This window comes from Trichosurus vulpecula, chromosome 1 (assembly GCF_011100635.1).
Source record: "Trichosurus vulpecula isolate mTriVul1 chromosome 1, mTriVul1.pri, whole genome shotgun sequence".
Classification (NCBI taxonomy): Eukaryota; Metazoa; Chordata; class Mammalia; order Diprotodontia; family Phalangeridae; genus Trichosurus; species Trichosurus vulpecula.
This window is the reverse complement of record NC_050573.1, coordinates 214,268,313-214,281,887: the sequence shown is the minus strand read 5'-3', so window position 1 is coordinate 214,281,887 and position 13,575 is coordinate 214,268,313. Positions and strand designations below refer to the sequence as shown.

The following is a 13,575-nucleotide window of genomic DNA, read 5'->3' as shown; positions in this document are numbered from 1 at the left end:
CCACTGAATTTATAAATAAAATTAACTCTTTTCTTTTTAAACTTAATGAGATAAATAGCTAATTATGTGTTAAGAGAGAAGAAAATCAAATTGTTCATGTCAAAAGTGAAAAAAAAAGAGCTCACAACATTACAAAAGAAATAAAGGAAATTATCAGAAACGATTCACCAATTACATGCCAATAAATATGGAAATTTGAGCAAAATATACAAATGCTTAAAATATAAATACTCTGATAAACAAAAGAAGATATAGATTATTTAATTAACCCAAATATCAGAAAAATAAATTGGGCAAGCCATAAACAAACTCCCAAAGGTGTGTGTGTGTGTGTGTGTGTGTGTGTGTGTGTGTGTGTGTGTGTGTGGTGGGGGGACACCACTAGGATCATAGTGATTCATAAATTATTTCCCTTGGACATTCAAAAAAAAGAATTCCAATATTAGGGTTTGTAATGATAAGACATTTTTTTCATGACACAGATATGATCTTGATCTCCAAACTAGCAAGAGACAAAACAACAGCAACAAAAACTGCAAACCAATGTCCATAATGAACATAATGAATATCAACAATCACAACCACAAACCAACAACACAATAAAATATTTGCAAATAGTTTGTGATAATCTAGGAGGAAAAGTACACTATGACAAGTTTTATACCCGGAAATGCAAGGTTGGTACAACATAATAAAGACCGCAAATATAACAAATCTTATTAATGTTATACAGAACAAGAGTGTAAGATAATATCAATATATGCTAGAAATACTTTTGACAAAATCCAACACTCATTTGTAGGAAAAACAAAACTCTTGTAAACATAGGACTAAATGGAGAGGTATATAAATAAATGGAATTTGCTTAACTTAGTAAATAATAGCTATTTAAATCTAAGAGCAAATATTATATGTAATGGATAATACTTAGAGGCCTTTCCAATAAGTCATACATACAGAGATGATGTCCATTATCATCACTTCTATTTAACAGAATGCCAGAAGTATTAGCTGTACCTAAATGACAACAAAAGAGAAATTAAGAGAATGAGTGCTGGTAAGGAGAAACCAAAATTATTATTTTACATTGAAAATGATGATTTATTTGGAACATTGCAGTCAATCCAAAATCTATTAAATAATAATGAATTAAGAAATGTTTTTAATATACAATGAATGCTCATAAATTTTGAGAATTCTTATATATTACCAACAAAACTCAGTAGGAAGAGCTTAGTAAGAGAAATTGCATTCAAAATAACTACAGAAAGTATAAAATATTCAGAAATACATTTACCAGGATGAACTCAGGACCTATATAAATGCAGCAATAAAGCACTTCATAGAAATAAACATAGACCTAAATAATCAGAGAGATATTAATTACTCATGGGTTGGCCAAGTCAAAATAATTAAAATGACAATACTACCAACATTGGTCATTTAATCCTGTACAAATCAAACTACTAAAAGATTTTATAAAGTTAGAAAAATAATAATGAAATTCATACGGAGTCAAAAAACTCAAGGATTACGAAGAAAAAAAAAACAACACGGAAATGTTATATTAGTACCAGATCTCAAACAGTACGACATTTCAGTAATCATTAAAACAGTTTGATAGTAATTAGAAAAATGGAGATGTTAATCTTTGGATTAGGTTAGGTCTATAACATATAGAGGCAAACACAAAATAAGATTGTGTTGTTGTTCAGTCATTTCAGTCATCTCTGACTCCTCATGACCTCGTTTGGGGTTTTACTGGCAAAGATACTAAAGTGGTTTGCCATTTCCTTCTCCAGTTCATTTAACAGATGAGGAAACTGAAGCAAACAGGATTAAGTGAGTTACCCAGGGTACACAGCTAGGAAGTGTCTGAGGCCAGCTTTGAACTTAGGAAGATAAATCGTCCTGGCCACTGACATGGACACTATCCATTGTGCCACCTAGCTGCAATAGAGCAGTGTTCAACACACCCAAAACCACTCAACTACTGGTGGTAAGATTAGATGACAAAAACTACTGCAAAAATGGATAGAATTCAGGCAGAAATTAGATTTCATATAGCATCTCATATAATTCACCAGTATGTTGTTCATCTTTATTTCAAAGAGGACCAATGACATAATGTGGTGGTGTCTTGACTCACATGAATTAGATTTAAGTGAGGCAGAGTTGCACAAAGTTGTCATTCACTCACTCTTCCAGAATCATTGAAATCCAATTACAAAAACAAAAGTCAGGACAATTGGCAATGGCCTGGGATGCAGTGGAGACCTTGGCATCTTCAATGTCTGACCAACTCTAAGAGCTGCACGGTGCTTGCTTCAGGTGCCTTCATGGCTGTTCTAACAGATTGTTTTCATTTGCCCATTCTGCCAAAGAATGTCTTCACCTGATTGGAGTAGACATCCCCCTAACTCACTAATGAGTTTGAGGCCTGTAAATTACCCTCAACCTGGTTTAGTCTGTCTTATGAGACAGTTTTACTGGGGTGTGACCACTACACATGCAATAGCTTCTTGGAACCACAGGTGAGAGACAGGTAAAAGAGGGACTCCATAGGTGGATGAGGAGCCCTGAAAAAGGCTCAGCAAGACCTCACACCAGAGATTCTACTTATCCCTGAACACTTCATATGACCCATGCCAAGATAAACTCTATGTGGATATATGATTCAGATATAAAAGATCACCTCATCAAGAAATTAGCAGAACAAGGAATAAATTGCCTTTCGCATCTATGGATAAGGAAAGATTTCAAGACTAAACAAGTGATAGGAAGTATTGAACATGATAAAATGGGCAACTTTTATGTAAAGCTAAGTTTGTTGTTTTTTTTTTCACGAACAAATCTAAGGTAGACATAATTAGGAGTGAAATATAAATGGGAAAATATCTTTCGAGCAGATTTCTTTGAATATCTAAAAATATTTAATATCCAAAATATCTATGTATCAAATTAGTAAAAGCTGTTTCCTAAAGGAAAAATGTTTAAAGGATACAAACAGGTAGTTTTTAGAGGAAGCAATACAGGTTATCAACAGCCACCTGAAAAAAAATGCTCTAAATCACTAATTAGAGAAACACAAATTAAAGCAACCTCCATATACCCATCAACATCACAAAGATAATGAAAGTGGAAAACTACAAATGTTGGAGGAATTGTGGAAAAATAAGCACACTAACACACTGGCAAAGTTGCAAATTTCTCCAGATATTCTGAAAAGCTATTTGGATCTATGCCCAGAAATTCCCCAAAGTGTGAATAACCTTTGGCACAGCTAAATCGCTATTCGGCCTATACTCCAAGGCTATCAGAAAGGAAGAAAAGAATCTATATTTATAACAAATATTTATAGCAGCTCTTTTTATATTAGCTAAATTGAACTAAAGGGCTATTCTCCTATTGGAATGGCTAAGCAAATTGTGGTATATGAATGTAATGTAAAATTGTCTTTCGCTAAGAAATGACAAAATGGAAAATTTCAGAGGAAACTAGAAATCAATTCATGATCTCGTGCAGAGCAAAATCAAATCTAAGAATCACTTTATTTGATCAGTTAATCAATAAGGATTTGAGTACTGAGGGTAGAATAAAAAGCAGAAAACAATCCCTGCCTTCAAGGACTTCACAATCTAATGTGGGAGAACCAAAGAAAACACACATGTACAAACAAGCTATGTACATGATGAATGGGAAATATTCAACAGAAATAAGATATTACAACTAAGAGATGGGAAGAGCTTCCTACAGAAGATATAATTTTAAATGGAAGCTGAAGGAATCCAGGAAATCTAGGAAGCAGAGATAAGTAGGGAGAACATTGAAGAGGTGAAGGACGGCCAGAGAAAATGACCAGAGTCATGATGGAATGTCTTATTCCTGGAACAGGTAGGAGGCTAGTGTTCTTGGATCAAAGAGAATACATTGGGGAGTAAAGTTTAAGAAGACTGGAAATAAGGAGGGAGTTAGATTTTGAAGAGCTCCTTAGACAGGGAGCCACTGGAGTTCATTGAATAGGGAGGTGAAATTGTCACCTTTGCTTTAAGAAAATCACTTTGGCAGCTGAATGGAGGATGGTTTGTACTGTTGAAGAACATAAGAAAGGCAGACCCACCAGTAGGCTATTGCTGTAGGTCAGGCATGAGGTAATGGGGACCAGTACCAAAGTGGTATCAGTGTAAGAGGAGAGGAAGGAATGTATTTGGGAGATGTCACATATGTGAAATCAACAGGGCTTTGCAACAGATTGGATATGGAGAATGAGAGATAATGAGGAATCCAGGATAACTTCTAGGTGTGAGTTTGAGGAACTGGGAGGATGGTATTGCCTTCTATAGTGATAAGAAAGGCAGGAGGGAGATAATGTTTAATGGGAAAGATACTAAGTTCAATTTTGAATATGTTGTGCTTAAGATATCTATTTAATATCCAATTTGAGATATCTGAAAGGCAGTAGGAGTTGAGAGATTGGAAGTCAGAAGAAAGGTTAGGGCAAAATAGGAAGATTTGGAACATCAGCAAATAGATAATAATTAAATCCACGGGAACTGATGAGATCACTAAGTGAAGCAGAATAGAGGGAAAAGGCAAGGGGGCCCAGGCCTGAGTTCAGTGGGACACAAAGTTAGAGAGAGTGACCTAGATGTAAAAATAACAAAAATATTATAGAGCAAAACTTGCTTTTAGAATAGAACAGAATTTACAAAATCTTCTGATTTTCAATAATCAGTAGAACTGCGATCTCATTTATGAGGGAATTCCCTCTAATGTTGCTGATAGGAATCCATCCATTTCTTGTCAGCCTATACCATTTTTCTAGAAGTCCTTCCTTAAAATAGTTTAATGAGTCATGCAAGAATATTCTTTACTGGGGGAAGAAGCCGACTTCTGGGAGCCAAGATGGCAGAGTGAGAAGTGACTCCTGCTCTCCCTTATCGACCTCTGAAAGCCCAGAAAACATTGCCCCAGGAAAAACTGTGGAACAGCTGAGCCAGCAGAAAGATGAGTGAAGCAGTCTTGTACCCCGAGAAGCTTGGGGCATTAACAGGAAAGGCTCCGCCGGCTCTGGTAGGGGGGAGAAGTACAGGATGGTAGGCATCCCAGCAAGCCAGTGGCAAGCCCCACCTCAGCAAACAAGTGGGAGATCCTGATCCCCACGGTGGTGGAGCAGGCAAGTGCCAACACTAGGACACCCCCCACCCCACACACTCGAGTGCATCGGCACAGGCAGGGGAACCCACACCAAGAGCTCCAGTGTTGCTGACCCCAGCTCAGCATGAAGTAATCTGCCAGATTTCTACAGCCTCCAGATACCAGCACCTCAGGATCCAGCACACAAGGCCAGTGAACAGGTCCTGAGTTCTTAGCACAAGAAGCTTGGGTCAGTGCCCCCTGTCCTCCAGCAGGACAGCTCAACTTCAAAAGCTAGGAAATAGGAAATCACCATAAGTAAAAAGTAGAAACTGACAATGCCCATAGATCCTTATTATGGGGACAGGGAGAATCAAGGCTCAAATTCCAAACAGGACAACATTGCCAATATACCCATAACTGGAACCTCAAAGGGGAATATGAACTGGTCTCAAGCCTAAAAAGCCTTCTTGGAAGAGCTCAACAAGGATTTTAAAAGTCAAATAATAGGAGCAGAAGAAAAATTGGGAAAAGAAATGAGAGGTATGTAAGAGTCAATAGCTTAGAAAAGGAAGGACAAAAATTGTAGCAAACAAGTCCTTAAAAAAATACAATTGGCCAAATTGGAATTTGAAGAAAACAATTCCTTAAAAAGAAAAATTGGCCAAATGAAAAAGGCAACACAATAACTCACTGAAGAGAACTTCTCAAAAAGTAAAATGGGCCAAATGGAAAAGGACGTACAAAATCTAATTAAAGAAAACAGTTCATTAAAAATTAGAATTAGGCAATTAGAAGCTAATAACCCTATGAGTTATCAAGAATCAGTCAAACAAAAATAAAGAATGAAAAAATAGAAGAAGAATATTCTTTACTGAAATATGGATTGGCGGAGCAAAACATTGACACATTTTAGAACTCGAATCATGAGTCCAGGAAACTGAGGAAGAACTATCTCCCTCACCTCCTACTAGATAAGTAATGAAATAAAAATGCAGAGAAAGCAAGAGAGAATGATATACATTTTCAGGCATGATGAATGCAAAAATGTGTAATATGTACAGTTAAGTTTTTTTTTATTCACAAGGGAGAAATGGAACAGAGAAATTATAACTGGATGCAAAATAAATAGAATTTTTAAAGATATAATATAAAAACTTGGGGTTAAGAAAAAATCAGTTAATGTGTCTTTTCTGTACACTGTATGCCTGCAAGTAGAATGTGGCAATTGAGCATTTATAGGCATAAAATTTTATTAAACTATTCAAATAAAAAAAGAAAAGGAAATGAAAACAGTTTTTATCAAATTAGGAACCTTAATATTTTCAATTTTGTTCAAATTTAAATCAATGCATAGCTTTTCAGAGTTATTGACAATCATATTAAACAACAGTGTAATAGATTTGATAAAGCAAGTAGTAGGTTGCCTTTATTAGTATTATTATTTGGATATTGTAATTTGCAAAGAAGAAATGTTGTTTTTTGGCTAGGTTGAAATAAATTTTTCAGCAATGGCACCCCACTGTTATCAAAATCTTTCCTTGATGCTGAATAGAATTTACAAAGAGACCTTCTGATCTTCAACATTTCAGTGGAACTATATTCTCTTTAATGAGGGAATTCCCTCTATGGTTCTGATGGAAATCCATCCACATTTTGTCATCCTATCCCACTCTTTCAGAAGTCCTTCCATAACCTCTCCATAGGGTGTCTACCCAAGCCTAAGATAACGTTTTTTATCACAGCAGCAACAAGCTAGCTAGCTGTTATCCTTCATTCTCACTGTATCACTAGTCCAACCACTTTTCTGATCATATTCATATTTGATTATGTCTTTTACCTCATTTCTTAAAAACAACTTGATATTAATTATGTGTCTTGGATTATTTTACCTGTTTCCACAGTAACACCAGTTTAGCTAGTACATATTTCTTTTTGTGAAAATATCACATTACAATTAAAATTTGACACATTACTTCATAAAGGAAGATAGATAAATTTACCTAGATGACTAACCACAATCAACTGTAAAAAAAAAAGATGCAAACCATTTAACTTAGTTTCCTAACTAAATAAAATGTTTAATAAAAAAAAATCCCTCCACTTTTCTTGCTGTTTTTCTTGCCTAGGTTAGATTTATCATATTACTTTGTATGGAAAATTTTTAAAAACATCATTTAAATATGATAATTTGCTCTTTGGGGTTTCACTTTACTTCATTTTGATCTGTGTACTCTTAAGATTTGTGATAGATGATTATTACTTCAGTTCAGAGGAGGTAAGGAAAAAAAAGTATAATGAGTCATGCAAGAATATTCTTTACTGAAATAGGAATTGGCAGGGGAAAACAAGACCCAGTCCAGATTTCTTTTCCCAATTAAGACATTCAGGATGTAGATTCATTTTCTTCCCTTTCGTCTTTGTTTCCTCTTCCATGAAATGACATCTGCAGGCATGTTGACAGTCCTTGTAAATAGCTCTATTCTTTAATAATATGCTATTTAAAGTCCTTTGACAGTATTTTTCAATGAATCTGAAGAAATGTTCTTGGCATATCTTAAAGTGTCATCACATGAAATGAACTAGCATTTCCTCCAGTAGTCATAGAATGTTCTTCTGTTTAACAAATATTCACTCCACAAACATTTATTCAATGCCTATTATGTGCACAACACTGAGACTCATTTACTATAGATAGATACTTTATTGATTAATACATCTTATTAGAATGAAGTCCTCAAGCTCAAATTTTATGTTGACATTAAGTTTATGACATTCATTCATTCATACCACAGAGATATGAATTTGTTTCTTTTTTATCAATCATCAACAAACATTTATTATATACCGGGTGTCAGGCACTGTGCTGGGAGCTATGGATATAAAGACAAAAAATACAATAATCCCTGCCCACTAGCAATTTAAATTCTATCTCCACTTACTTCCTAATTTCATCATGTATTTGTCTGAAGAAAAGGCCAGAAGGGCTTTGTGATTTATCCTGGAAGGCTGGAAGCAACCTACTATGACTGCAGGATAATGTTTTGATATCCCTGGCTTACAAAGCTGGAAAACTAAAATATATAAGTCAATTTCAATACCCAGTGAATCACATCTATAGTTTAAATTCTACTTTAGATATGTATTAGCTATCTGAGTTTAATGCAAATTACTTAGAACAGTTTTCTGATCTGTAAGATAGGGATAAAAACATCTTTTATCTGGCAATGTTGTTATGAGGATCAAAAGAGATAGGGTATATAAAGTACTCTACGACTTGAAAGTCCAGGTGATACTGAAAAGCGAGGCAAATTGAACTTTTAATCTCTCTATTGCTTTGGCAGGGGAAGAACTCATGCCTGTATGAGTTGTGGCTTTCCTTACCTCCACCTCCTCTCCTTTCCTAGGGTACCTTGTTCTTTAATCACTAAGGTTCCCTTCACAGTATGACTTACTTTTCAAACCCAGTGAATTGCTGTTGTTGTTAGTTCTTTCTTCTTGAAGAGGACCGAAGACATCAAGAGGGTGATGTTTTGACTTGCAAGAGAATTGGATCGAAATGAGGCAGAGCTGTGCAAAGTCATTAGCTTCACTCTCTCCTCCAGAGTTATCTGAGTCCAGTGGCAAGACATAGGTTAGAAAGACTGGGAAGGTTTCATGCAGGAAGGTAAGGTCTTTCCCGGGTCTCAGTTTGTCGGAGGCAACACCCATTCAATAATTAAAGGCTAGGTAAGAACTGAGACAAAATTGGCCTGGTGTGCTTTCACAAATGAATCAATCTGGGAGGGGAAGACCTTCAGAGTTTTTGGCCAGAAAAGAAACAATTGTGATTTGCACTCACTCTGAGCCATTAAAATCTAAACAATGAGCCAGTGAAGCTTGATGTGGGACCTAGCATTGGCCAAAGACACGAGTGATTTGGGTTTAAAGGCATAGTAAAGAGGCTCCATTTAAATCACCATAGATTTTATCTCTGTAAAACCAGTGAATTAATAACAGGAAGAATAAAACGACCACCCTTGCTTCCTTGGGGTTCATTTTATTGGCTCATGTCTGAGGGGAATCTAGCTCCCCACATTTTTCTATATTGCCTTCTCAAAATACACATCTTAGTTACAGTAATAGATATTATAGATACAGTAATAGATATAAAATAGATGAATTTAGTTGATCAAATTGTATAGTTAGACTTTTTGCTTTTTTACATCTTAAAAAATAGTGAACTTTAATATGCAATATGTCCTCCCTTTGCTGCACTTACTTTACATCAGAAATGTCAAATTCATGGTCTATAACACTCCTGAGTCAATTCAGGACCAGATTAAAATGCAGTTAGCAAATATTTAACAAAATAAGTGAAAATACAACAAAACATCAATAATAGTACATTTTAAAACCTGTGGCCTTCAGGGATCTTTATTTACAATTCAGTGGCTCTCCCATTTCTAATTGAGTTTTGCTTAACTTCTTTACATGATTTGAATTGAATTTACAAAATTTTGACTCATTTAAAAAAATTCTTCATCACGAAAGCAAACTTCTCAAAGAATCCAGTTTTTCTAAGTCAGGCCTTGAATATACTGCATAGGTTTTCAATTGTGTTTAAGTGAGGTGAGTTCTTAGGCCATAAAAGCTTATTTATTTGAATCTGTTGAATAAATTTTTTAGCTTTTTGTGTGATGTGGCTTGGTTCAAAATCATGCAGTAACATTTTATCTCCACTTGTTTTCATGATTCTGGCATAATCCAATTTATTAGTATTTATCCTTCTCTCTACGGATGAAGATTTCCAGATAATAAACAAGACAATATGTTTTGGGGATTGGGGGAGGATGTATATAGCATAATGAAGATTGCCAGACTAGATCTCATAGACATATCTCAACAGTCTGAAAATGGTTTTGATTTTCTGTTGAATTAATTCTGTTGAATTAATTAATTCTGTAAAATTAAAATTCTGTTGAATTTTCTGTTGAATTGAATTTCATCAATGAAAATTGCTTCCCCCCAATCTTCAGTAGTCCCATATTTATATTGACTACTCTATGCCATGTATTTTTTTTTCATAGCGATAGTAAGTGGCTATGATTTTGCCTGATGTTCTCATTGTCCCTTTGAATTTGGGAATCATTCATAGCACTGAGGCAGAAACAGTAATAACTGTTCCAGTTGCAAAGTTCATGTGAAGGTCTTAGTTTCCTTTTTTTTTTTTCAGCAATAGATTTTCAGTTCTTGTTTTTATTGTTGTTCAGTTTAGTTTCTTGCATTCAACAAATACCACTTTCCTTTTCAGTGTGACTAATCCTATTTCGTTGTGAGTTTGAATGATCCTTGAATGCTTCATTTCCTATACCAATAGCAGCTGCAGTGTCTCTAGCAATAATTTGAAATGTGCTTTTAAAGAGCTGTAACTTTTGTACTATTCCTCTAATATGGTTCTTAAAAGCCACAAAAATGAATATGTGCCCAGAGAGAGCAATGAGATCCTTGTTTACAGAGGAAATCCAGCATTCATCTGACAGAGATATTGTAATTAATGTTAATAATTAATAACCCTCTCAAACTGCTTTGACCTATTGAAGGTTAGACTTCTGTATCAGTTTAGTGTCAGTAGAACTCTCCCCACAAAGACAGAAAACCCAAAAAATAAAACATTGCAGTTACATAATGAAACCATATACAAAATATTATTTATCCTGATGAATTCTCATGCTTCTGCAAAGATATGATTTGGGCCCCACTGCCAGATTGCTGCCGCAGATTCAATTTACCACTATGAATCTTTCAGTAATTTCAATCCTTTTTCACTCCCAGGACAGTTCTCCTTCCTTTCTCAACTCCACCCTTTCCTTTAAATGAACAAACTTGTCTCAGATTCAAATAAGTATCTGGATTTTAATATATATATATACATATATATGTATATATATATATAAGTGTGTATGTATGTGTGTGTGTGTGTGTGTGTATATATATATATATATATATATATATATATATATATATATATATATATTACTCCAACATTATGGAAACAAAACAATATCATTTAAAGACATAATAGTATTGTAATCTGAATTTCTAGTGGAGAAGGGAAAGAAGAAACGGCTTGATTTTCTTCCCTTCATCCTCTTCTTAGTTGAGGAATGGATGAGCAAGGGAGCTAAAATGGCAGTGGATCTCTACTTTTAGAAGACTGAGGAATTGCTAAGTCATTCTTACTGACAATTTCTCATTCTTGAATGTTCGTTGCCTGGCTCCTTGATATTCCCTCATTTAATCACTGTTCCCCGAGCTCTTTAGGGTTCCTCTTTGGTACTTTGATCATAGGGAGCTATAGGCTTGGCAACTCATAGCTCAACTCCTGATAGCAAAGTTCATCATAAGAACTGCAGCTTGGAACTGCCTTGGCACCATGCTTGTCATTCTCTAAGGAAGGTTGGAGTTGCTGAGTAATGGTGGCAGAGGGATGGTTGGAAAGTGTCTTTGAAGAGCAAAGAATCTGGCACCTTATCCCCCAGTCTATAATGGTGAATTGTATGAGATAAGGAACAATTAGCCTTAAAGAGAATGTCAAGAATTTTATATCTTAAAGCTAGGTTTCAATGAATTTGAAACTCATCTGGTCCAACATACACACTTTATAGTTGAAGAAACTGAGGCCCAGAGAGGAGACCTGCTTAAAGTCTTGACAACAAATTGCCAAATTACATTTCAATTTAGTTCTCTAGATACAATATTTCCACCACCATAATAGAAGAGAGTCTAGTGGGCATAGTGCAAAAGTAAGGTAGAGAACATTAGGTAGTGGACAAGGCTAATACTGGGTTTGCTATAGTGAGTGGGGGAAGGAAAGATACCTACAGCAGCCTGTAACACCAACCAACCCTTGTCTGCCACTAATCTCAGCTGTATTGGTTTATCCACATTGTCCAGCTGATAGGTATTCAAGCCATGTAGGCACAGAAAAGAGGGACATGGTGGCTGATTTCAGAATCTTCCAATCTTCTGGCAGGGAAGGCAGTCGGCCAATCTGTGGTGCTTGTGGGGTAGGGATGGGCACAGTACTCTCCCTCACCCCTACACCAGCCACCTAGTTGCCAGTATATAAAGGCAGAGCTTGTTAATTTTTGCTAATTTGGTCTCTGGAGTAGAAAACACTTTGGAGACACAGGCCAATTATGGCAATACAAATTTCCATGAATCTGATTTTATTTCTGTATTTTTCATAGGTTTACCACTGGAAAGAAATTTATAAATTATATAGTTCTAGCTTTTCATTTTGCAGATGAGAAAGCTGAGGCCTAATTTAGAGGTAATAAGCAGTCAAGCAGATGGTTGGACTCCAGATTCAAAATTGTGATTTTGATAGCATGGCACCTGGCTTAATAAATGTTATTGATTGCTTTCAATTGTTTATCTATTGATTAATAATGCTGCTATTTTAATAATGGTAATAATAGTATTTACATTTCACTTTAAATTTTGCAAAGCACTATATCTCATACTATGTTATGTCAATTATTATGATTAATAGAATCTGTATTTTCTTTTTAAAGGAGCTGGCTGAACTTCAACAGGCCTACTGCAAACTAAACAAACAGTATCAAGAGAAAATGGCAGAACTGATTCATGCAAACAACAGAGTGGATCACCATGAGGCAGAAGTAAAGAAACTGAGATTTCGAGTGGAAGACCTAAAAAAGAGCCTCAGCCATGCAGAAGATGAGGTATTTTTTAACTCATTTAGTGGAGGATCCATTTCTGGTTTATACTTTATGTAATAGATAAACAATTACTCTCTTTGTAAATTAACAGGATCATATTCTTGAATTTGTGCTAATCATTTGGAATAAGAATATTCAAAGCTCAGGGACTGAAATTGAAATTGGAGTCACAGGATAAAAAAAACAGTGAAGGAGAGTATTTGATTATTCTGTATATCTTTGTGATGATTGGGGAATCTGTCATATGTTCTAGAGTTCTTGATAATGATAAGAAGTTAATGTACTTATTTTGTCTTTATATGGCTATCGTGAATTTTTAGAGAATTATTTAATGCGTTTGGGCAAAGACATCAAAGAGAATGAATGACTACATTCTAATACCAACAATTCCACATATTTTTTTCTGTGAAAAAGAAGTTTAAAAATACAGTTTTATGATCTTGTTATATTGTATATGATTCAATGCATCATCTTCTTAGAGCACTTAAGTTAGTGCATTATTAATATGGAGACTTTCTTAATTTTCTTTTAGAAAATTATTAGCATTCTGACTAGTCTGTCTGACACCATTTTCATTCCTCTCTAGTACATCTTTCATATGGCTACAAAAAGTAGACTTGCTATAGAATGAAGTCCATGCCTCCTCTCTGTTAACCACAAACCACCCCTATAGCAACAAGAGCAACTTTTCAAAAGCTATTTGTTTCCTCTA

The 13,575-nt window shown here is 35.1% G+C and overlaps 1 protein-coding gene across 1 annotated transcript in view; it reads left to right on the top strand.

Moving 5' to 3' along the window:
* The window catches only part of CCDC102B (coiled-coil domain containing 102B), a 797,015-nt gene that overhangs the window by 450,186 nt on the left and 333,254 nt on the right, over positions 1-13,575 (top strand). The window contains exon 7 of the mRNA XM_036736648.1: positions 12,696-12,866. Coding sequence (XP_036592543.1) covers positions 12,696-12,866 — 171 coding nt within the window. The remainder of the gene's footprint in view (positions 1-12,695; positions 12,867-13,575) is intronic.